Source organism: Lactuca sativa, chromosome 5 (genome assembly GCF_002870075.4).
Source record: "Lactuca sativa cultivar Salinas chromosome 5, Lsat_Salinas_v11, whole genome shotgun sequence".
Taxonomy (NCBI): domain Eukaryota; kingdom Viridiplantae; phylum Streptophyta; class Magnoliopsida; order Asterales; family Asteraceae; genus Lactuca; species Lactuca sativa.
Window position 1 is genome coordinate 340,056,093 of NC_056627.2, and position 23,437 is coordinate 340,079,529.

A 23,437-nucleotide genomic window follows, 5' to 3' on the forward strand; every position below is an offset into this window, starting at 1 on the left:
GAGAGGGTTCTAGAGCATTTTAATTTTCAAATAGGGGTCCGGATCGGTTACGACACCAATAAACACAAAATGAATAAAGTTCGGATCGGATCGATCGTGGGATCTGACAGAATGTCATTCTCTTCATTAAGTGCTTAATCCTTAGAGATCTAAACCCAAAACTTCAGATCTACTTTTCAATGACTTAATGGATAAAGTTTTCAAATTTATCCATTAGGACTCCATTCTAAAACTGGATCTACAATCCTAAGTCCTTAATAGAGCCAAAACTTGTGCATGGACACAAGGTGACTCCATTCTACAGAACATATAAACCATAGAGGAGCCATACTAGGCATAATAAGTTCCTCAAACTCCAAGAGCATCCATGGAAGGGGCCAAAACCATCCAAATATGACCTCAAACTTGAATTTAGAAGAATAAGTACCAAGATATGAACTTTATACATCCAACAACTCATAATCAAAGAAGTTTAGTTTTATAATGTACAACATCATAACAAGAAAAAATAAAAGTAAAATATCTTATTAGGCTACATTTTGAATGTGTAATCTTATCATTTGTTAGATGCTCAAACTATAAAGTCTCTATAGGAAAAATAAAAGTAAGGCATTGTACTTTGATATCCGTATTATAGCATTGCACAACATCCTACTTTCATATTTGGTTTATGGCAACTTATTAAGGCATTTTATTTTTATATTTTCATAATAGCATAGTTGAAATAACTGAATTCATTTCAAATTTCATTTTAGAACACCTTACTTTCGTATCTCTTTTATAACATCTTATCAAGGCAATCTACATTGAAAAATCTATCTTTATACATCAATAAATGCATGTCTTACTATACCTTGGTATGACTTGTGTAAAAGCAAAAACAGGTTGCATCGAATTTCTAATGTATTTGGCTTTAGTACTTAATAGTCTTGGGTTCCAAAATTCTGTTTTATGTATCGATACACTTGATAAACGATTTTCTACCATATTTATAACCCAAAAAAAAAAAAAAAAAAAAAAAAAAAAAAAAAAAAACTATTGCATTGTATTGCTTGCTTGATCTTATTTTGACTTGAAATTGCATTTGTAATCAATCAAAATTCAAGTGATAAGTTTCGATCCATACATATTTGGTCCGCATCAATGTGAACCAGCTTATCCCATCATGTTAGCAATGTGATAAATTTAATGAAAAGCATAGATAACATATAATAAACTGCCTTTATTTCAAAAATAATATTCCAAAAATTTATAATATATTAAATAAATAATATGTTGATATAGATGAGAAAAGACAATTCGAACTATAAGAATCGAGTCATCAAATTTCCATTTTTTTCCCACAAGAAATTACAAAATTACCGTTTCAATCCATACAAAACTAACCAACTATTGAGTCAGTTTAATCAACTTGTCATCATCAAATACATACACATACATTTTGATGATGAACTAGATATAGCAACTATTTAAATGCAAACACACCATACTTAAAATTTGCAAACATTTAATTATACATATACAACATATAAGATTTGGAAAAATTAATACTTTTGAGAAATAGTCATTTTAGTTTCTCTTTTTTTTTTTTAATTATTCAGAGTCGGAATCATGAATTCCAGAGTATCTAACTGTCCTACGTCTACTTTCGTCATATTCAGCTTCTTCATCCTCATCTTTTTTCTTCTCCTCAATTATACCTACACAACACATAACATCATAATTTCATTTTTTTTATATAGCATCCTACTTTCATTTAACCCATTTTTTCCCCTTTTTATAAATGTTTTTTTTAAAGTACAGGAACTTTTAGAAAAAAAAAATGTTACCTTTCTTGATCAATAAAGCTTCTAACTTCCTTGTGCTGAAATCGTCTTTTCCTCCAAGATCTTGAAACCCAACAAGCCTATCTCCTGCAATTCCTTTTCTGAGAAAAAAAAAGTTGAATTTTTAATCCCATTAAATATAACGCAAAAAAGGAAAATTGACACTAATAGAATTAATAATAAACAAACATATCTGACCTGAACAATATGACACATGGCAATGTCTTGATTCCTAGTTTTGTCACAAAGAATGGGGCATTCTGTATGTGGTATTTAAAAATGTTAAAAACATATATATGTGAAGAAAATAAAAAAAAAATAAAAAAAATTGTTGTTAATAATGATAATAACAAACCTCTGCATCTAGCTTAACAAATTTGGCATCAAGATGAGTTGTTGCAAGAGACTTCAAATGCTTATCCATTATCCTATAATAACAGATATCAAGAAAGTATATGGTGAAAATTGTTTGTTGGAGTCTTAAAAGGGCAAAATGGTCACTTACTTGCAGCGATAGAACTCCCGATGGTAGAAATGGCAAATCACCTTTACACTGGTAGTGACTTCACTCAAAAAGTCTCCTTCAGTTATCTCCCTATACTCTCCATGCCCTTTTTTCGTTAATGATTGTCTCTTTTCAGCTTCTCTCTTTTCCAACAAAAAATTAAAATAAAAGGCAAATGAGACTTAAAAAGACTTTCCAAATTTCATTTTGTACTTGTGTTTGCATTATAATAATCAAATTACAACCTTAAGAGCTGCAATCCTATCTGCATGCAGCTTTTCCAGCTCAGGATCCTGATATAGAGTTCCATAAAAGTGGAATTAAAATGAAGAATTTGATTAAAAACATATGTTATACAATAAACATGCATTTGCAACTTACATCCATCAAATCATCTAGATCAACCTCTTCATTAACAGAGTATGATGATTGTGCCTTTTCATGAGCTGCAACTTCCTATAAGAGAATTAAATAGATACATGAGTTCTATTCATCAATGTGAAGGAGCAAAACATTCATTAAAATCACTCATCCTTCATCAATGTGAAGGAGCAGAATAACTCACTATTTATAAAATTCAATACAAATGTTAAATATGTTAAGCATTCTCTTCACAGAGTCCAAATATGATTTTTTAATTACTAGTTTTTAGCTTCAAAATAGAGATCTTTTGGGCTAAACATAAAATTCATTACTACAGTAAACTACCGGAAAAACAAACTACTGCAATTGGACTCTGATAAACATATCTCAATCTCAGTTTACAAACCCTACAATGAAATCTAGTGTTTGAAAAAAAAAAAGCAAAATTAATATCGTAAGAGAATTTGAACTTCATGACATAGAAATACAAATACCTTCTGATAATCACGAGCAGCTGCAGCCATTACATTTCCAAACGCTAGAGTCTGCAGAGTCGATTTAACTGAATCGGGATCCATGTCTACAGACGCTAATTACTTCTTTTATCTCTGTAGAAATCCTACATAGTTCGAAGAGTAAGAACATCATGAATCGGCACATAAATCAAAGGTTACAAGGGATACAAGGATCTGAAAACAATGTTGAAATTACAGTACGCCTATCGATTTTGAATCGGAGATAAGTATGGAACCTAATCTTACCACGGATCTCAGATTTGGTGAGAGAAGTTCTGAAAACGGAATGTCTTTCAAACTATTGAAATTTGGTCCTTCGGTCGAATGTCTTTCAAACTTCTTCTGCAGACCTCTTAAAAAACAATGAGATGAAATAGAATGAAATAAAAAACATTTAACCTTCTACTCTTTGGTTTCCCTACTTCAATTTTGATTTTACCGAAGAAAATCGCATCCCAACAGAAGATATAAAAACACGGTTTTAATTTTTTTTTTCTCTCTTTTCATAATTAGAACATCGATTTATTATTATGTTTATTGATTAATCGTTATAATAATGATTTACTTTGGAATTTGACATTGCAATATTCAAACAAAACTGCATCTTAGGCTCATCGGATGAAGTGCGGTTTGGAACCGCGTTCGTTGATAGTAAACACCGCCCTTTGGGTGCGGTTTTGTGCGGTCTTGACCGCACTACAGCTAGAAAGAACTACCGCATGTGATTGGTTGGTGCTTGATTCCCTTTTTGAACGTTGAACGGTCCATTGATTGAATTTGTTTTTTTTTAAACTTTACTCTCTCTCTCTCTCTCTCTCTCTCTATATATATATATATATATATATATATATATATATATATATATATATATATATATCCATTATTTACACAACCTTCAACCAAAATCTTTACTCTTTTCCTCGTTGAAAATGTATTCTTCCAAAAGGCCCAACAAAGAAAAAACACCCGTTAGAAACACCACCACCCGAATACCTTCATATGATCAACCAATTTTTTCATCTCCGTATTACCACTACGGCGGTATGCTTCCGTATTTTCCACAACGACCAACGCAACCACTACCACAAATACCACCACTACCACAACCCGACACAGATTTTAATCCATTTGATTTTTTGTCTCAACCTGAATTTGTTCAACAAACACAACCAGAAACGGTCGTTTCTGATTCCAAACTGGAATTCGTTACAAAAGCTCAGCCCACTCGAGCAGCAACTAAACGAAAAGAGAAGGTGTAGGCTAAATGTTGGGAACCCCTCGAAATGTTAGTGTTGGCACAATCTTCGATCGATATTTCAGAAGATGCGACGGTTGGAGAAGACCAAAAGCATGACCGCTATTGGATTCGCGTTTTACATAGGTTCCATAAAGGAATGAAGTGTGGAGAATATCGTTCAAAACATCAAGTGTACTCCAAATGGGGGAAGATGAACAAGAAAATCATGTTGTTTAATGATTTGTATAACTATATGAAACGCCAATGGAAAAGTGGAGAAAACAATGAAGTGATTTTGAAGAAAGCGTTGAAAGTGTATCAAAAAGAAAATCTAAAGGCTTTTAAGTTTCTTGAAGTTTGGAATTTTGTGAAAGATAACAAGAAATGGCAAAATAGCAAAACATCATATGAGCATATCGACAGTGGTTTAAAACGCAGCAGAACAAGTGAGTCCGACCACACTACATCAGATGCTCATGTTCAATTTGATCTGAATGAAGATGTATCGATTCCAGTTTCACCACCTTCCCGACCAATGGGAAGAGACAAAGCAAAAAAGCAAAGGCAAAGGCAAAGCGTCAAATTCATATGAGTTGAAAGAAATGAGGGCCGACATGAAGGGTATAAAAGATAGAACGGACAAGATTTTGCAAATTGCTTCTGAAAGAGAGCTTTGGAAACAAAGGGAGAGCCACATGCGAATACTAGCGATGGACACGTCGAATATGACCGGGAACGAGCTTCAAGTTATTTTGGCGATGAAGTAGGATGTGAAAAAACGTTACGTAAATCGTGGTTAATCTCTAGTTTTTTTAAAAGTTTTTAATCGTTTGGTGATTTTTTTTAATAAGTTGTAGGTTTTATGTTTTTAATATGCTTTTAAAAAAATTTAGGTTTTTTTTTTAAGTTAAGCAATGTATGGTATTTGTATTTTTAATTAATGAAATATTGTCTTTTTAAAATTATGTTTTTTTTTTGTTAAAAAAAAGAAGTTTTATTAAATTAAAATAGCTAAAAAAAAAACAAAAAATAAAATAAAATAAAATAAAAGTGTGGCATCACTCCTTTATTGTGGCAAGAAACCACACTACTGTGGTAAAAAATGACGTGACACTTATGTGACGGTGAAAGGAGTGTAGTTTCGGTGGCACCATTCCCTCTAGCCTTAGATTGTATTTCACATATATATAACAAATAAATCATAAAAATTGACCTTGTAGTTGACATACATCGCACTTTCGGTTTATTATTATTATTTGTTGAGAAATTAAACTACTTCCTACCTTTTATTCCTACAATTATTCATATCCATTAAAATTATAACAAATCACTATTTAATTTAATTTTATTTGATATATTCTTAATATAGCTTTACTGAGTTAGTTAAAAAAATATGGAATGATGACACTTGTCATAATTTTATTGGGTAGGAACATTTGTAGGCATAAAAAGTATAAAGCAATTTTATTTCTCTTATTTTTTTATAAATACATCTTTAAGTTTGAACTTTGTTGCAAAAATGATGTTTCATACTAATTAAGTAATTATGCTGAATAAAAAGACAAGTCTATAAATGTTTTCAGTTAAAACCCTAGAGTTCCAGACTTTACATTCTTAACTCTATCCACCACATCTTAACATTATTAGTCGAATGGCCTAATTTTGTGCATACATATACAACTTAAATCATATGCTTATCTCTAAAAGAAATAGCAATATTTATAAGAATATCATATTCATGCTTAATTCCCTAAAATACATATCTACCACCGAGTGAAAGACATTATAATATCCAATTATTGTGTTTGATTTGATAACATTGATGGGTTTTTTCTATTAATCAAAATCAAACATCCTGCAGAGACTTTTACAATTCTAACTTGATCAGTGCTCCGTGTTTTAGCTAAAAGATATTACATATTAATAATCTCAATTTGGATTTTGAAGGCTCTTAAATTTAAATCTCTTTTTGTTTGGTTTCTTGTGATATCTATGAGTTGATAAAAGAAATACATAGTTTGTTAGAAAACAATTATTTGGCGATTTATAAACCTTTTATTTGATTTCTTGTTATACAACAATAACATTAATTAGCCCAGTTCCATCATACAAATGGGGTAAGGCTGATTTCTTGTTATAATATAATATTAATCAATAGTTGGATCAAGGCTAATGTAAGTTACAAAAATGGTCTCTATATAAGAGTGAAATTGCAGAAATAGTCCCTTATCATTCATTAACCACCATTGAGCTGAAAGGAAAAAAGAAAGGCAAATAGGTAAAAAGTTAGTGTCTTGATAGTATGGCTTAACTTATTAGACCAATTTTTCTAGTTTAAGTAAAAAAAGAAACAACCATGTGTGCAGTGGAAAGGATTTGTGACACAAACGGATGAGCTTATTATGTTGAGTGAAGGGCATGAAGTCTTTGAAAAGACTAAAATGCCCCTGCCTCATTTGAATGATCTTTGTAGGGATGAAAAACAATCTAGCTAGTATGGTTTGATCAATTGGTGTTGGTATCATTGCAGATTTAGGCAATGATAATGATGTTGGTATTTCATCAAATAACTCTCAGAAGAAAAATAGAGACAAAAGGGTAAAACAGTCATTTGGCCATATGATAAACCTATGATTTTTAGATATAAATGAAAGTATAATTCTCTTTATTGTGATGATTTCCCATCTTACCCCTTTCTATAAAGTTGTATGTGAGTGAATGCAACACAAAGTATAATGCTATAAATGGTAACAAAAACCAAACATGTTTATAAATTCAAGGACAATGTCTTAATACTTTAGATTTTGAATTAAAAGTACAATGATTGAAAGAATAATACTATAACTGGTAATCAAAATCAATATTTCAAAAATACAATGTCTTAAAAACTCAATCTTAAAAAGAAAATTTGAAACCTATAATTGGTAACCAAAAGAAAACAAGTTTATATTTTCAAAGTGCCAATGTCTTTGATAAAGAAAATAAAAAAGCACAATGTCTTAAAAGGTTAAATTTTCAATGTGCAATTTCTTAAGAGGAAAGAAATAAAAGTAAAATGTTTTAATTAGGTTAAAGAGAGATTATTTAACGCTATAGTTGAAAATCTAATGTCTAAACAGGAAAAAAGTGAAATTTTAGATTTTTAAAGTACAATGTCTAATTAGGAAAACAAGAAAAACATAATGCTATAACAGGCAACTGAAAAAATATAATGTTTGCGTAGATTAGATTTTGAACATATGTATCACTATGTGATTACCTTTTTAAAGTAGTCTTTATAGAAAAAAAAATAAAAAATATGATACCTTAACAAAAAAAAATGAAAAGTATAAAAATATAATTGCCAACAAAAAGAAAAAAAAAGTTTGGATTTTCAAAGTGCAATGTGTTTGATAAGAGAAAAAATAAACTAAAAGTACAATGCTATATAGATGGTTAGATTTTAAATATTCTCCTAATGGGAAAAAAACATTGAAAGTAGTAACCAAAATAATATTAACTAATAACCAAATAAAACATATTTAGGTTTTCTAATTATAATGACATAGTTTGAAAAGAATAAAATAAAAGTATAACGCTACAAGTGGTAACTGTCACACCCCAAAACCAGGAACAGCGGAAACGTTCTGGGGCGGAGGACGTCATGTACAGTATCACAACAATGAAAATTAGTAAACAAGCAACAACATCATCCATTGCATTAATAATATAATTATTATACAAGTGTGTTCTGTTAAATTCTGATAAATACTAAAGCATAAATCAAAATGAAAGATGTGTCTTGATCGAGCACCATCTTCCCTGAACCTTGCATCGGTACCTGTCTATGGTTGACCCGAGGATACAAGTTATTTTGAAAGAGAGTATCAGCTTTAAAGCTAGTGAGATCATCAGTATTTTAGTGTCTTAATTTGTATGTATATGAACTGTAAGTATAAAAATGTTTGTAAAACAACTGTAAACGTTTGAAAAACCCTAGAAATCCCTATGATTCCTACTATTATATAAGGGTGTCTTCTACCAAGACCTCTCTGTTCTCAACGTAGTCTTCTACCAAGACCTAACCGTTCCAAATGTTCGTTTCTTGTAAAAGTGTGTAATTTTCCCAAGTGTAACTATCATTAACAAAATATAGTTTTTACATTTAAAGTTTAAGTGAAAAGATCACTAAATATATGTATAGGGAAAATTAATGTAGTACTGAAATGTAGCGTTATAAGAATGTTGTACTAACTACCTTAAACCAGATTTATATTAAGGCATCATGTGATTAATTGCACCATACTATTGACTGGTAACAACGACATAAGTATGGTCGTAAAAAGAAATGACGTTTGGCACCCGCATACCTGCAGGTCCGGCTGTAGTTAGCAGCAAGGTGTAGGATAGTCAATCCAATATAGATCTATACGCAAACTCACACTCTCCCTTCAAGAGACTCTGGCTACAACTCGGGCCATGACATTGAAGTCATGCTCCGATACAGGATCACAATTTTGTCAACGTATTTATGTATATGTAATGTAATGAACTGTTCTGGTTGTAATGTATGTGCTCTCTATCTAGCAAGTATAGTAATGTACTGTAATGTTCTAGCTGTAATGTATGTGCTCTCTATCTAGCAAGTATAGTAATGTACTATAATGTTCTAGCTGTAATGTATGTGCTCTCTATCTAGCAAGTATAGTAATGTACTGTAATGTATGTGCTCTCTATCTAGCAAGTATTGACTCATGAATGAACTGACTCATTGTATGATATTGCGTTATAGTAATAGTTCTAGTATCTTCCTAAACTACCCATATGGTAGTCTACTAGTAATCTAACTGGTACGTATGGACATGGATGTATACCCTTGCTACCCAAGGGCATGGGATGAACTGGAAGGGCCTTTATGACTATATATGTACCTATGTTATATAACTAATATTTAAACGACCTTCGGACGAGTACCCGATATCCCACCAGACCACATCTCAAGCGCGAAAAGGAAATAGGGTGGATAGCCTTCCTAAGTCTTTTAAACATTTCTTATATAACTATACATATAGAGGCATGCAATTTATAATATAAAAGCATAAATAAGTTTTGTAAAACCTTTGAACATAATTATTATCTTAAGAAAAGATCGACTTGACATCAATCTATAAAACGGTTTGAAGGCATGGGTTTGATAAAACAGTTTAAGTATAAGGAAACATTTGTTTGAAACACAATTGTAAATAAGTTTAAATTGAAACATATAGAATAAAAGGTACAGTGTAATAAGTAGTTTTAAACACATAAAGTGTTTATGAAAAACATTTGTAGGAAACTGTTTGGTAAAACGGCTAATGAGTAGCCAATCATTTGAATGTTGTTTATTAATCACAAGTGATTGATATAATAACTAGCATGTTTCTACTTGTATCCCCCCATAAAACATTTAAAAACAGTTAAAACATTGATTAAGGGGTATGAACTCACATGGGGTGAGTGGATTGTATTGAAGAGTCGGGTATGGTGCTAGGTGACAAATGAAGACTTGTACACACGCACGAGCCTAATTATCATATAAGGAACATATATATAACTAATTAGTCAAATTACAACTAATAAAATAAGTTAGGAAACTCTAGAACCTGAAAACACTTAGTTTCAAGTGTTAAGGATCACAAGGATTGCATCCAAGTTTTAGTAAAGCAAAGCTAGGGTGTTTAGGGTTCAAGGGTAAACCCCCTTGGAGTTTACGGTTTTGATGTCATAACTCAAAGACTTTACGGCATTAAACTATAGAGTTTACGATCGTAAACTCTAGTCCTAATGACTAGGTGTTGTTTTGTGGTTTAGCAAGCCTTTGGAAGCAATTCTACTAAGTGGTTTGGCCTTTGGAAGGGACTAGGACCTCAAAAACACTCCTTGGAGGAGTTTACGGTCTCATGGACTTTTCCCTTTGGGCTTACTACCGTAAAACCTCATGAGGAAGGGTATAGCCATGTTTTCAATCCCTTAACATAAATTGGTAAGTGTATGAGCTAGTTTCTAAGCCTAAGGAAGAAAAATGACCAACTTAAACCCACTTTAGGGTGTTTACGGTTTTGGGAGATCCCCAAACCATAAACACCTATATTTGATGGTCTTTGATGTTTTTCTAGGCTTAAACACAATAAGGAAGGGTTTAAACATGTCAAGGATGGTTTATACATCAACTAGGACTTAGATTTGAGGCTTAGACACACTTTGGTGTCTTTTATGGTGTTTACGGCCCAAGCATCTCCTTGGACCGAGAACACCTCAAGTCTTGTGTTCTTGACATATTTTCTTGATGTTTAAACGTAATACTAGCTTAAAATCACACAAGGATAGAAGCACTTACTATTAGAAGGCTTGATTTGTGATAAAAGACCAAAAACACTTAGTGTGTGTTCTTGGTGTTCTTGGTGTTTTGGAAAATCTAGACAAAATACATAAATGAATGGATGAATAGATGCACAAACATTAGATTAAGTGTTTACTAACTTGAAATGGTTAGAACACTTGCAACTTTGAAGATTTGGAATTAAATCTTGGATGATACTTGAAAGAGTTCTTGGAGTTTTCTCTTTTGACTTTTGGGGAGTAAACACAAATGACTAACTTTTTGGGGAGTAAACTCATACATAGGCATGAGTTCACGGTTTTGGGTGATTTCTAAACCCAAAACATAAAAGTTTGGTCGGGTGTTTCTAATACGCGAAGTGTTTGCGGTTTTCAAAAATCAAAACCCGAGACGACACTTTCTTTCACCCGTTCGTTTAAAAATAATATTAAAATAATCAAACGAACTTTAGATTTCTTAAAAATAAGAAATAATGACATTGACTTATGATACGAAGGTTGACTTTTATGGTTTGACCGAATGGAAATTTCGGGTTGTCACAGTAACCAAAATCAAAGTTTAGATTTTTTAATCACAATGTCTTAATACAAAAAAAAGTATGTCTTAATTAGTTAGATTTATAAAAATGGAAAAAGTTTAGTATTTCAAGCTACAACTAGTTAGTTTTTCAAAGAAAAATGTCTTTATAAAAAACAAGTAAAAGTAATTTATCTTAATATGTTAAATTTTGTAAGTATAATGTTATAATGAAAAGTATAATGCTATAATTGGTTCTATTTTCAAAGTACTAAGTCTTAGTAGAAAAATGAAGGTCCAATGCTATAACTTGTAAGCAAAACCAAATAAGTTTACACTTTTACAGTACGGTGTTTTAAGAAGGGTAAATAAATAGTCTTAATAGCTTGGAATTTATAAAGAAATGTTATACATGAAATATAATTCTAAAATTGGTTAGAAAGTCGATGTTGTAACACCTATAGAATTCAAGCCAATTTAAAACTTTCAAAATATTTCCAAAACTGTTAACCATTACAAAACTTGTTTTCAAAGTGTATCATATCAGAGTATCCCATAAACAAAGTTAGAAAAAGTGAGGAGCTGTACGATCACGCATTTGCCTTGCCACGATCTCGTGATGTACCTGAAACAATAAACTGAAACTGTAAGCCCGAAATCTTAGTGAGTTACCCCTAAAATACCCATACACACAACCATACACATACAACAATGAACAGCCTACTATGGGTCTAGTCAACCATCGGGTTGGAATGCCAACATACTACGATTCCAATCATCCTCAGGATGGAATACTCTTGGCTCACAACCTTCGGGTTGGAATGCCCACACAACTACACATACAACAACTAATATGGGTCCAATCATCCATCAGGATGGAATACCCCACGCCCTCAACCATCGGGTTGGAATGCCAAACTACTATGAGTCCAATCATCCTCGGGATGGAATACTCTCGGCCTACAATCATCGGGTTGGATTGCCCACATACGATGAGTCCAATCATCATCGAGATGGAATACTCTTGTCCCACAACCATCGGGTTGGATTGCCCACATACGATCAATCAAACATGTTCACCTATATCAGATAATCATATAACAGTCTACAAGGCAACATACTTGGGCCCTATCATCCTCGGGATGGGATACCCTCCACTACTGCTCGATCATGTGCACATATAACAGGTAATCTCCAACTAACATACAGACAGTCAGACCAAACTATAGGTCACTACGCATAACCACATCCGATCTACCAGGATACCGATCTAACCGATCATACTAGCATATAACCATCCTATCTACCAGGATGCTGAGCTAACATATCACAATACTAACTATTTTAAATAACAAATCAAAGGGCCGACCTTGGTGCCTTAGACCCTTGAGTATAGTGAGGATAACTCGCCTTGCAATGCCGGACTGAACCACGAAATCACGCTCCCGAAACACTACTCCAAACTCCAACAGTCAGACCAAACTATAGGTCACTAAGCATAGCCACACACGATCTACCAGGATACCTATCTAACCGATCATACTAGCATATAACCATCCTATCTACCGGGATGCCGAGCTAACATATCAAAATAGTAACTATTTTAAATAACAAATCAAAGGGCCGACTTTGGTGCCTTAAACCCTTGAGTATAGTGAGGATAACTCACCTTGCAATGCCGGACTGAACCACGAAATCATAAATATCCGCTTACCAATTACTCTCAAAAGTCAAACTGGTCAACCCTTGGTTCAAGGTCAAAGTCAACTCTCAAGGTCAACAGTCCATGTTGACCTCAACTCATCGAGTTCCCTGCATAACTTGCCAACTCGCTGAGTCACCATGCCACTCGCCGAGCCCAAGGCAATCTTCACCAGACTCGTCGAGTTGTTCATCCAACCCGTCGAGTTCATGACCATCTTCATATGACTCATCGAGTACCATGCGATTCGCCGAGTCCCTTCAGTCCTTCATCCATACAGATGCTTTTTAAGCCATTCCAAGGCTCCATACTGCAGATCCAAGTTCCCAAGGCATGCTTATCATGTAAAGTTGCAAACTTTACGTGTATGCAAGGCTCTAATGACTCAAAATGCCTAAACCAAGCTTGAAATGGGGTTTTACACTTAAGGAGGGGTTCATGCTTGCCAATGCTGATAGCTTTATGGACTTACAAATCAAAGAGAGTTCAGATCTGAAGTTACAACTTCAGGTCTAAGCTTATACCCAAGAATAACTTCATAACCAAGCCAATAAGTCCTAACTTCATCTAAAGAGATCTAGAAAGGAATGAGGCCAAGATCATGAATTGATACCTCAAATGAAGCTAGCTGAGATAGATTTCAGACCCACAAACATTCTTGCCCCCAACTTGTTGAACTTCAAGCTTCTTGCATCAAGGTCTTCTTTCCAAGCTTGAAATTTACACTAATATGGAGCACACACACGAATTAGGGTTTCTGGACTCTCAAGAGGCTGCAAAGGAACTAAGGGAGGCTAATGATCCCTTAAATAGGGTGCCAAACCCCAGAAATTAGGGTTTCACCCTCCGGCTCCAACTCGTTGAGTCACTCTTCCGACTCGGCGAGTTGGTCACTTAAACACGTGGCCCAAACCCGCTGCTACTCGACGAGTCACGCAACCAACTCGTCAAGTAGATCTTGAATTCATGAGAATTCATAACCATAAATTGGTATTCGAGAATCGGGGCGTTACAGATGTAAAGTGTCTTAATAGTAATATACATATATATATATATATATATATATATATATATATATATATATATATATATATATATATATATAACTACAATGGTTAGAAAATTTAAGTTACAAAGCTATACATACATGGTAACTAAAAAAAGAAAATAATTAAAAGTAGAATGCCCTAAATGGTCGTAATTTCAGTATATAAGGTCGTAACATGAAAATAGAAAATACAAAAAAATAAATGAAGAGAAATTTTTTGGAAGTATAACTTATAAGAGGTAACCAAAATCAAACATGTTTATATTTGCAAAGTGTGATGACTTAAAAGAAAAGAAAAAGGTAGAAGTATAACATTTTAACAATTTTGGTTAGAAAAGTATAATATTTGATTATATAAACATAATGCTATAAAAGAAAGTATAATGGTTATAGTAGGGGTGAGCATTTGGACCGAACCGGTTATTGAGAATATTGTGGACCATGGACTGGACCGGATGAGTCGTGTCCATGTCCGGGTCCGGGTCCAGGTCCGGGTTTTCTGGTTCTTGGACCCGTTTGGACCGGTACAACTTTAATTGCATAGAGTACAAGTCGTTAAAATATGTTTTTGGGTTTGATAGAACTCGTTAAAACGAATATGTTATTGGATTTATACGATATAACTTGTAAAAATGATTACATTTCCATTTCATGCATTAACTAATTTACCTTGATGTTAGAATATTATAACTTGCAAAATTAATTTTCCAAATAAAAGCAACTAACATATAAATCAAATTCATCATGATCCCTTTCATATGATTTATCTTTCAAAGATACATAAAATTCATAATTATAGTCTAAAATAATAGTTAAAAAGTTGAAATATTTCAGCTTTGATTGCTTAACCTTGAAGGATTGTAACTCACTGAATATAATACCAAAATCAACAAAATTATAGTCTAAATTCATCTACAAATTGTAAACTAAATGTTGGAAAAAATCGCAGGTCAATCCGACTTAAACGAATGAGTTATGATTGTTTAAAAAGTTTCACAAATTACAAAATTTTAAAAAATCTTCCTGAAAAGCTGAAATTTTTCAGCTTTGATAGCTCAACGTTGAAAGACTGTTACTCATTGAATATAATACCAAAATCAACAAAATTATAGTCTAAATTCATCTACAACTATAAATTAAACTTTGAAAAAAACCGTGTGTCAACCCGACATAAAAGAATGAGTTATGGTTGTTTAAAAATTTTCACAGATTACAAAGTTTTAAAAATGTTGTTGAAAAACTGAAAATTTTCAGCTTTGATAGCTCAACTTTGAAAGACTGTAACTCATTCAATATAATACCAAAATCAAAAAAATTATAGTCTAAATTCATCTACAAACGGTAAATTAAACTTTGAAAAAAAATGCGTGTCAATCCGACATAAAATGAATGAGTTATGGTTGTTTAAAAATTTTCACAGATTACAAAGTTTTAAAAATGTTGCTGAAAAGCTGAAAATTTTCAGCTTTGATAGCTCAACTTTGAAAGACTGTAACTCATTGAATATAATACCAAAATCAACAAAACTATAGTCTAAATTCATCTACAAACAGTAAATTAAACATTGGAAAAAACCTCGTGTCAATCCGACTTAAAACGGATGAGTTATGGTTGTTTAAAAAAAATTCACAGATTACAATTTTTTTTAAAATCGGGTCCAACCAGTTCTAAACGGGTAAAAACCGGACCGGACCGGGATGGATTCCTAGAACCGAGAACCGGCCTGGGGTCGAAAAAAACGGTTCGGTCCGGTCCACCGGTCCAAATAACAATAACTTGATAAGAAAAACAACTGTAACTAGTATGATATAAAAAGTAACGACAAATAAACAAGTTTGAAATTCAAAGTGCATTTAATGTCTTAATAGGATAACAATAAAAATACAGTGTCTTAATGTTCTATATAAAAGAAATTACTATTAAGGAACAACTACGGAGGAATGTCGTCAGACCCTGGTATGTCAACAATGGTTGTTCCAGACACTTGACAGGGTACATATCCCAGTTGCATGACATTCAAAATTTCAATGGGGGTTATGTTTCCTTCGCGGGAAGAGAAGGCGGAAAGATCACACACATAGGAAATGTTACAAATGGAGTGTTGAGCTTTGAGAACGTCAACTATGCTCCCGAGTTAAAGCATAGCTTATTGAGTGTCTCTCAAATCTACGACAAAGGCTACTCAACTCACTTCACAGATAAAGAATACCTTATCTTGAAACCTGGAATTATCATCCCGGAAGATTGGATCTTGGTGAAATCAACGAGGGATGGAAATTCCTACATCATAGACATGAATCATAATATCCTGGAGCAAGTTACATGTCTCTTCTCTAAAGTTTCTGAGCACAATGTCATGCTTTGGCACCGTCGACTCGGCCATGCAAACGCCAAAAACCAGAATCGTCTTGCCAAAAACGGGATAGTGCGTGGTCTCCCTGTCAAAGACTTTATTACTTTTGAAAAATTTGTGGCGTGTGCACAAGGAAAACATCATCGCAAACCCCATTTTCCAAAGGCACTCAACTCAATCAACAAGGTTCTTCAATTGTTGCAGATGGATTTATTTGGTCTGGTCAACGTTCTTAGCATCAACAAGAGCTCCTATTGCTTGGTTGTGATAGATGACTAGTCAAGGTTCACTTGGTTTTTCTTCTTATCTAACAAGAGAGGAATTGCTGATCTGATCAAGAAGTTTATGGTGATGATTGAGAATCAAACAAATGAGAAAGTGAAGGCGCTCAAAACGAATGATGGCACGAAATTCAAGAACGTTGTTCTAGATCCTTTCTGTGCCAAAAAGGGTATAATGCGTCACTACAGTGTTGTTCGCACACCTCAACAAAATGGTGTTGCTGATCGGCGCTATCGTACTCTAATGGACGCCGCAAGGACGATGCTCTGTGATTCTAAACTTCCGGTCTTCTTTTGGGCAGAGGCAATCAACACTGCCTGCTACGTCCAGAATCGTGTCCTGATCAACAAATCCCAGATGAAGACCTCATATGAGATTTTGTATAATCACAAGCCATCTGTTGCTTACTTCCGAATTCTTGGATGTCCTTGCACCCTCCTTCACTTAGATTCCAACCCCAAGTTCAACTTGAAGGTTGATGACTATTACTTTGTGGGATATGTAGCGCGTACAGCTTATCGTATTTACAACAAGAAAACCAAACAGATTGTTGAATCTTTCGACGTGCGCTGGCTGGAGGAGAATGAGACAGACGCCCGAGTCGGTCCTAACTGGTTATTTGATTACGCTGCTTTTTTGAAATCATTTAATGTTTTTTTCAGATGATGTGTCAGGTTCTTGCTCAGGTTCGAAGGTTTTGATTGAAGATGAAGAGGAAGATGTTGTATACAGACCACCTCCGGTGCCTTCTACGACTCCTAGGGTGGATGACATTGTTCCAAGCACTTCTTCAGATTCACCTAGTCAAAGAATCATTCTTGATACTGAAACCACTCCACTCACTCCTGGTAAAAGAGAGTTCATGACCAGAGATACTTCTGCTGCTACTCAAACTTTCATGGAGCTTCTCTTTCCCGAGCCGATTGCAAATGAGTACGTGGAAAACACCTCTTACGGTTCAAGATCGTCTGAGGCGGATGATTCAACAGATGACAAACTTATCAACATCAATAACCTTCCTATCACACTCAATGATATCAGCCATGAAATCCCCACCAGACTTCAACGCGATCATCCGATTGAAAACGTCATTGGTCAACTAGGCGACGGAGTCAAAACGAGGAGCCAGATTGGAGATGTCAACACATGTCTCTACTCTTGCTTCATCTCTCAGATCGAGCCAAAGAACGTTGAAATGGAAGTGAATGAGCTTAGTTGGGTTGATGCTATGCATGAGGAATTTAATCAGTTTGAGAAATTGGGGGTTTGGAAATTGGTTGAGCTGCCAATGGGCAAAAAGTCTTTGGACACGCGTTGGGTGTTCCGCAACAAGCAAGATGATTATGGGGTGATAGTGCGAAACAAAGCCCGTCTGGTCATTCGTGGGTTTCGGCAAATTCAAGGGCATGACTACACTGAAGTGTTTGCTCCTGTAGCGCGTCTTGAAGTTATTCCTATCTTTCTGGCGTATGCCTCTTACATGGGGTTCACAGTTTATCAGATGGACGTTAAGACTGCCTTTCTATATGGAGTCGTGAAAGAAGAAATTTATGTTGATCACAGCCTCCTGGTTTTGTCAACTCAATGTTTCCAAATCATGTCTACAAATTAGACAAGGCTCTGTATGGGTTGCATTGGGCTCCTCGGGCCTGGTGAGCTACCCTAACAGATCATTTTCTCGAGCATGGTTATACTAGAGGCACGATTGATCAGACGCACTTTATCAAGCATGTGGATGGATACATAATTCTTATTCAGATCTATGTCGATGACATCATTTTTGGCTCAACGAGTCCAAAGTTGTGCACCGAGTTCGAGACTATTATGAAGAAGAGATTTGAGATGACCTCATTGGTGGAAATGACCATGTTTTTGGGGTTGCGGGTCCGTCAAGGTTCAACCAGAATCCTTCTACACCAAGGAAAATATTTTGAAGACATGCTTGAGAGGTTCAGCTTTAAAGACTCCAAAGTTGCCTTGACGCCGATGGTTGAAGGACCGTTTTTGTCTCCAGATCCTTAAGGTGAATCCGTAGATCAGGCAGAGTACAGATCGATGATCGGATCCCTAATGTATCTGACTGCGAGCAAACCTAACATCATGTCCGCAGTTAGGAGTGCAAACGAGCCGAGCCGAGCCCGAGCCTGGCTAGGCTCGGCTCGGGCTCGTTTAAGTTATATGAGGCTCGAGCTCGAGCTCGGCTCGATTCGAGTTTTCTTTTACTGAGCTCGGATCGAGCTCGTAAAGAATTATACAAGCTCGGCTCGGGCTCAAGCTCGACTTGTTTTTATCTGACGTGCCTAACTAAGCTTAAGCCCGGCTCGAGCTCGTTAAAAAGCTTGTTTACTAATACCCTAAATTCATAATTCCCGTAATATGTTTTTATTTTAATATATATACATAATAATAAATTATATTATATAAAGGCTCTTTAGGCTCGCGAGCCTAATCGAGCTTAGTGACATAGGCTTGAGCTCGAGCGCGAGCTCGTTTAATAAACAAGCTTAATATTAAGCTCATGCTCGGCTCGGGCTCGTTTAAAATTGGTTTCGAGTCGAGCTTTTAATGATCCGATCTCTAGTAGCTCGCGAGTAGCTTGGCTCGTTTGCACCCCTATTCGTAGTCTGCCAGTGTGCACGCTGTCAGGCTAATCCTAAACTCTCTCATTTAATTGTTTTCAAAAGAATCTTTAGGTATCTAAAAGGTAGCCCAAAATTGGGTCTTTGGTATCCTAAAAAATCTGATTTTGATTTATATGCATTCGCTGACAGCAATTATGGAGGTTGTGAGCTTGACAGGAAATCAACTTCCGGGGGATGTCAATTCTTAGGCAACCGTCTGGTGTCTTGGCAGTGCAAGAAACAACAAACTGTCTCAACCTCAATGGCGGAAGCGGAATACGTTGCTGCTTCTGCTTGTTGCTCTCAATTCATTTGGATTCAACATGACTTGTTGGACTACAATTTGATATTTCTTGAAACTCATGTCTTTTGCGATAACGATGCTGCAATCCAAATAGCCAAAAACCCTGTCCAACACTCTAAAACCAAGCACATCGACATCAAAGTTCATTTTATCATAGATTGTTATGAGCGTTCGTTCATTCGGTTGGAGCAGATCCACACTGATAATAATGTGGCGGATCTGTTCACAAAACTGTTTAACAAAGCTCGATTTGATGTGCTGAAGGGTTTTCTAAAAATGCTACGTTTGAGGACTAATTTTTGTTTTAGGTAGTTTAAATTTGCGCATTTAGTTTCCATTCTTCCCTATGCACAAATTTAGGGGGAGAAATAAACAAAAACAAAACAAAAATCATAAAATTCAAAAATTGAAAAATATTGTTATTTTTGCTTTACTTTTTCCAGAAAAATGATAAATAAAAAAAATAGTGTCTTATGATAGCCTGTCTGCAGGTGATGTGTTGGGAAGTGATATCAACTCAGTGATAACACGCCATATTGATTTGTGTAAGCTACCAATCATGAACTGTTTAGGCTTTGTGTTCGATGCGCTGGTAGGCACGGAAGATTTAAATGGACCTGACTAGGTTTAGATTGACATTTAAAAGGACTTGACAAGTAATTAACTTAGATAGTTCCGTTTGGTCCGACAATACGACGCTCGGGTAGATTGAGCAGTGAGATATACATGGGAATCTATGGGTTACACTAAAGTTATCTGTATCTAGAACTGTGGCGTAACTTTTTCTCGATGTATGGACGCATGTCCTTAATTCTGGTACTGATAGAGCGACTGCGGAATTCCAATAAAGCAAATCTATAGAAAGTTATTTTCTTGCTTTCTTTATGTTAGTCATATGTTGCCTCCTCTCCGTGACAAGGAGATTTGACCTGGATTGCAACATATGCAAATCTACTTCTTTGCATCTTCTTATCTATGCAAATTCTTTTTGTCTGTTAGTCATATGTTGTCTCCTTTGCGTGATAAGTTCTTATCCGACCTGGAACACAGTATATGCACCATTCTATTTTTCAATCCCTCTATCCAGTTATTCATAAGTTAATCCCTCTGCGTGATTGAAAGATCTGACCTAGGTGTACAACATATGCATTCTAAATCTGACTTCCCTCCTAATATTTGTCTGCTCATCTAAAGTAAGGAGTATTCTGGAAGTTCTTGATTACCGGAGTATGTCAGGAAGCGGGAAACACATTCTAGTTCATCTAAAATTGAACATTCAATAGGTTGTCTATAAATCTCGCTGCTAACTTTAGGTGGACAACAATATCCGTGGTCGTCGTCAGCTAAATGGTCCTTTAGGAATATTATTTAGGAACATAGGGTCAAAAGTCTTGTCACTTGTATCATGTCCAAATTGGTCACAATTTTTCGTGTTTAAGTGGACTACAATACCAACGATTGACCAGATTTACTCATGAAGGTGGAGGTACTAAAAAGCAGATTAAGGTTGTCCCAGAACTTTGATCCCAAAATCACAAAAAAAATATCTGCTTTGGTGAAAAGAAATTAGTGATATTTTATGTTATTTTATTTTATTTTTTTATTATTTCAAAAAAATTGAAAAATTAAAAATTTAGTCAAAATTAGTTTTATTTTTAAATTTTTTAGATTTTTATTTATTTTAATTTTAATTTTTAAGTCCTCAAAATGTTTTATTTTTGAAAAATTGAAGTGTTGAGCTTGGATTTGAAGCTTCTTGGGTTTGCAGCCCATGGGTATTGGACCGGGTATGGTCCAAGTATAAATGGAAGCATTCACAGCTGAAATCCCTTTTACTCTCACTTTTCGTTTGCGGCCGTTAACCTATCATCCGGATTCTCTCTCTCAATTCTTGATTCATCACATTTCTACGTTTTTCATCCGAAATTGCTTGTTGATTCTTGTAGGTACTTCCAAAGCGATCACACTCATGCTAAACTTAAACTAAATCGACTACATTTCAAGGGTCAATTGATGCAAAAAGTTTTTTCGGCACTATTGAGACGTTCACGGCTGTTGAAGCGTTCATGACCGTGAACCTATTTGCGGTCGTGAACCCTCTTTTGGACATACACACATTTTTTTACTTAATTAAAATAAAAATTAAAGCCTAACTAATTGATAACTGAGAAAACTTAACTTGAAATTGATTAAATTATTTGTTGTCTCACTTGGCTCGGTTGGTGCAGGTCAACAATGGCAGATTTGAAGTTTTCTTACAACCATAACCTTGCAGCCTTCTTGATGGATCCACCAACTACTCATAATGACTTCAAGTCCATGATTCACGGATTGAAGAAATGTTTCCGTGCTCATTCTTTCACATCCAATCCAATCATTTATCAAGATCTTGTGAAGCAATTCTGGAACAAAGATGTTGTGCACAAAGGAGAAGATGGTGTAGACTCTGTACAATCGACTGTTAATAGAAAGAAGATCATAGTGAATGAGCAAACCATCCATGAAGTGTTACAGATCAATGATCAGCCAGGATTTCCAACACAGATCTCCATGGAACGGACTAAGGAAATCATTGAGCAGATGGGCTATGAGGGAGTGTTTCCTCCTATAATTAAGAATTATTTCCACCTTATTGGAGGTTCCTTGATCATGTGTTCATGAGCTGCATCTCAGCAAGGAGAGCCGGTGCTGACGAGATCTCGTTACTCAACACGGGTGCCATTGCTGCTCTCGCTATGGGTCTCGACTTTAACTTCTCAAAGTACATTCTAAATGAAATGATAGGAAATGTGGAAGGAAAGAAGAGGGATAAGTTTATAATGTTCCCAAGGTTTCTACAATTGATATTCAACTGCAAATATCCGGAACTTGAAAGAAGCGGAGAAACCCTAGATGTGAAGTCTCTTGGTTCTAACACTTTTGGGCTCATGAAGCGGAATCGAAAAGGGAGTTCATGTTCCAAGGGAAATATCCATTGGTGAAATTTGGGCAATTCGCAGAAGTTAGTGATGCATCCGAGATTGAAAGCTCCTCAGATCATATAGAAACTAAAGATGACGTGATCACTGCTTCCGAACATGAGGAAGAGCTTCTTCCTCCAGTTGCAATCGTGTCAGAAGAGCATGTGCTAATGACAAATGTAGATGCAAATGAAGATGAAGATGCATAAAATGATGATGAAAGTGATTTTGAGAGAGGCTTGATGGATAATGTTGTAGAGGATGATAATGATGATGATGATGAAGATGATGATGATGTAGAGAATATGGATAGTGGTGATGACCAAACTGGTTATGATAATGATGATCTACTCTTTGGTTTTAAGCATGGTAAAGATGTAAGGTTAAGCACTGAATACCTTGATGCTTTCTCTGATAACATCAATGATGTTGCAGAAACTGCAACAAAGACTGAGGGATCTGGTGATATTCTCAAGGCAACGCCTCCTACTTCAACTCAAATGGCCGGCCCTTCAACCGACATGGATACAACTTCAAGGATTCCTCCCCTTCCAGTTGCTATTCCAACTTTCTTGCCATCTGATAGTGATCTCAATCTGACACAAGCCTCCTAGCCTCCAATTAAACGGAGAAAAGATGATCCCAGGCTAGGAGTGCTAGTAAGGGAACAAGCATCGCCTATTCAATAAACCGCTGCTGCTGCAACACCTGCCCAACCAACACCTGAATAAAGTCAAATTTTAAAAGAAGGTCCAAGCGTTGCTCGATCTTCTCATGAAGTCGGGAGCTCTTCATCTCCTGGGGGTTCCTCTCCTCCATGACCTGCGCATGACACTGCCTTTGAGAG

At 35.1% G+C, this 23,437-nt stretch overlaps 3 protein-coding genes across 3 annotated transcripts; 2 read left to right on the plus strand and 1 right to left on the minus strand.

Moving 5' to 3' along the window:
* Positions 1-1,305: 1,305 nt before the first annotated feature.
* Positions 1,306-3,613, minus strand: LOC111897060 (thioredoxin domain-containing protein PLP3B). The gene is made up of 9 exons (XM_023893033.3): positions 3,456-3,613; positions 3,189-3,313; positions 2,713-2,787; positions 2,577-2,624; positions 2,332-2,474; positions 2,182-2,254; positions 2,025-2,086; positions 1,830-1,927; positions 1,306-1,700 (listed from the first exon to the last, which is right to left on the minus strand). The coding sequence occupies exons 2-9, from the start codon at positions 3,270-3,272 to the stop codon at positions 1,594-1,596; spliced, it is 690 nt and encodes a 229-aa protein (XP_023748801.1). The 5' UTR covers positions 3,273-3,313; positions 3,456-3,613; the 3' UTR covers positions 1,306-1,593.
* An 879-nt stretch (positions 3,614-4,492) lies between these two features.
* On the plus strand, positions 4,493-5,038 carry LOC111897047 (uncharacterized). The gene has a single exon (XM_023893020.1). The coding sequence runs from the start codon at positions 4,493-4,495 to the stop codon at positions 5,036-5,038; it is 546 nt and encodes a 181-aa protein (XP_023748788.1).
* Positions 5,039-22,832: 17,794 nt separating this feature from the next.
* On the plus strand, positions 22,833-23,204 carry LOC111897048 (uncharacterized). The gene has a single exon (XM_023893022.1). It carries the CDS (start codon positions 22,833-22,835, stop codon positions 23,202-23,204), a length of 372 nt encoding a protein of 123 aa, XP_023748790.1.
* Positions 23,205-23,437: the final 233 nt, after the last annotated feature.

Coding starts and splice junctions, on each gene's coding strand:
- LOC111897048 (XM_023893022.1), top strand. CDS start 22,833: ATGGATAATGTTGTAGAGGATGATAATGATGATGATGATGAAGATGAT.
- LOC111897047 (XM_023893020.1), top strand. CDS start 4,493: ATGTTAGTGTTGGCACAATCTTCGATCGATATTTCAGAAGATGCGACG.
- LOC111897060 (XM_023893033.3), bottom strand. CDS start 3,272: ATGGATCCCGATTCAGTTAAATCGACTCTGCAGACTCTAGCGTTTGGA. Junction 2,788..3,188: donor CTGCTCGTGATTATCAGAAG/GTATTTGTATTT, acceptor ATTCTCTTATAG/GAAGTTGCAGCTCATGAAAA. Junction 2,087..2,181: donor TTGTTAAGCTAGATGCAGAG/GTTTGTTATTAT, acceptor TACCACATACAG/AATGCCCCATTCTTTGTGAC.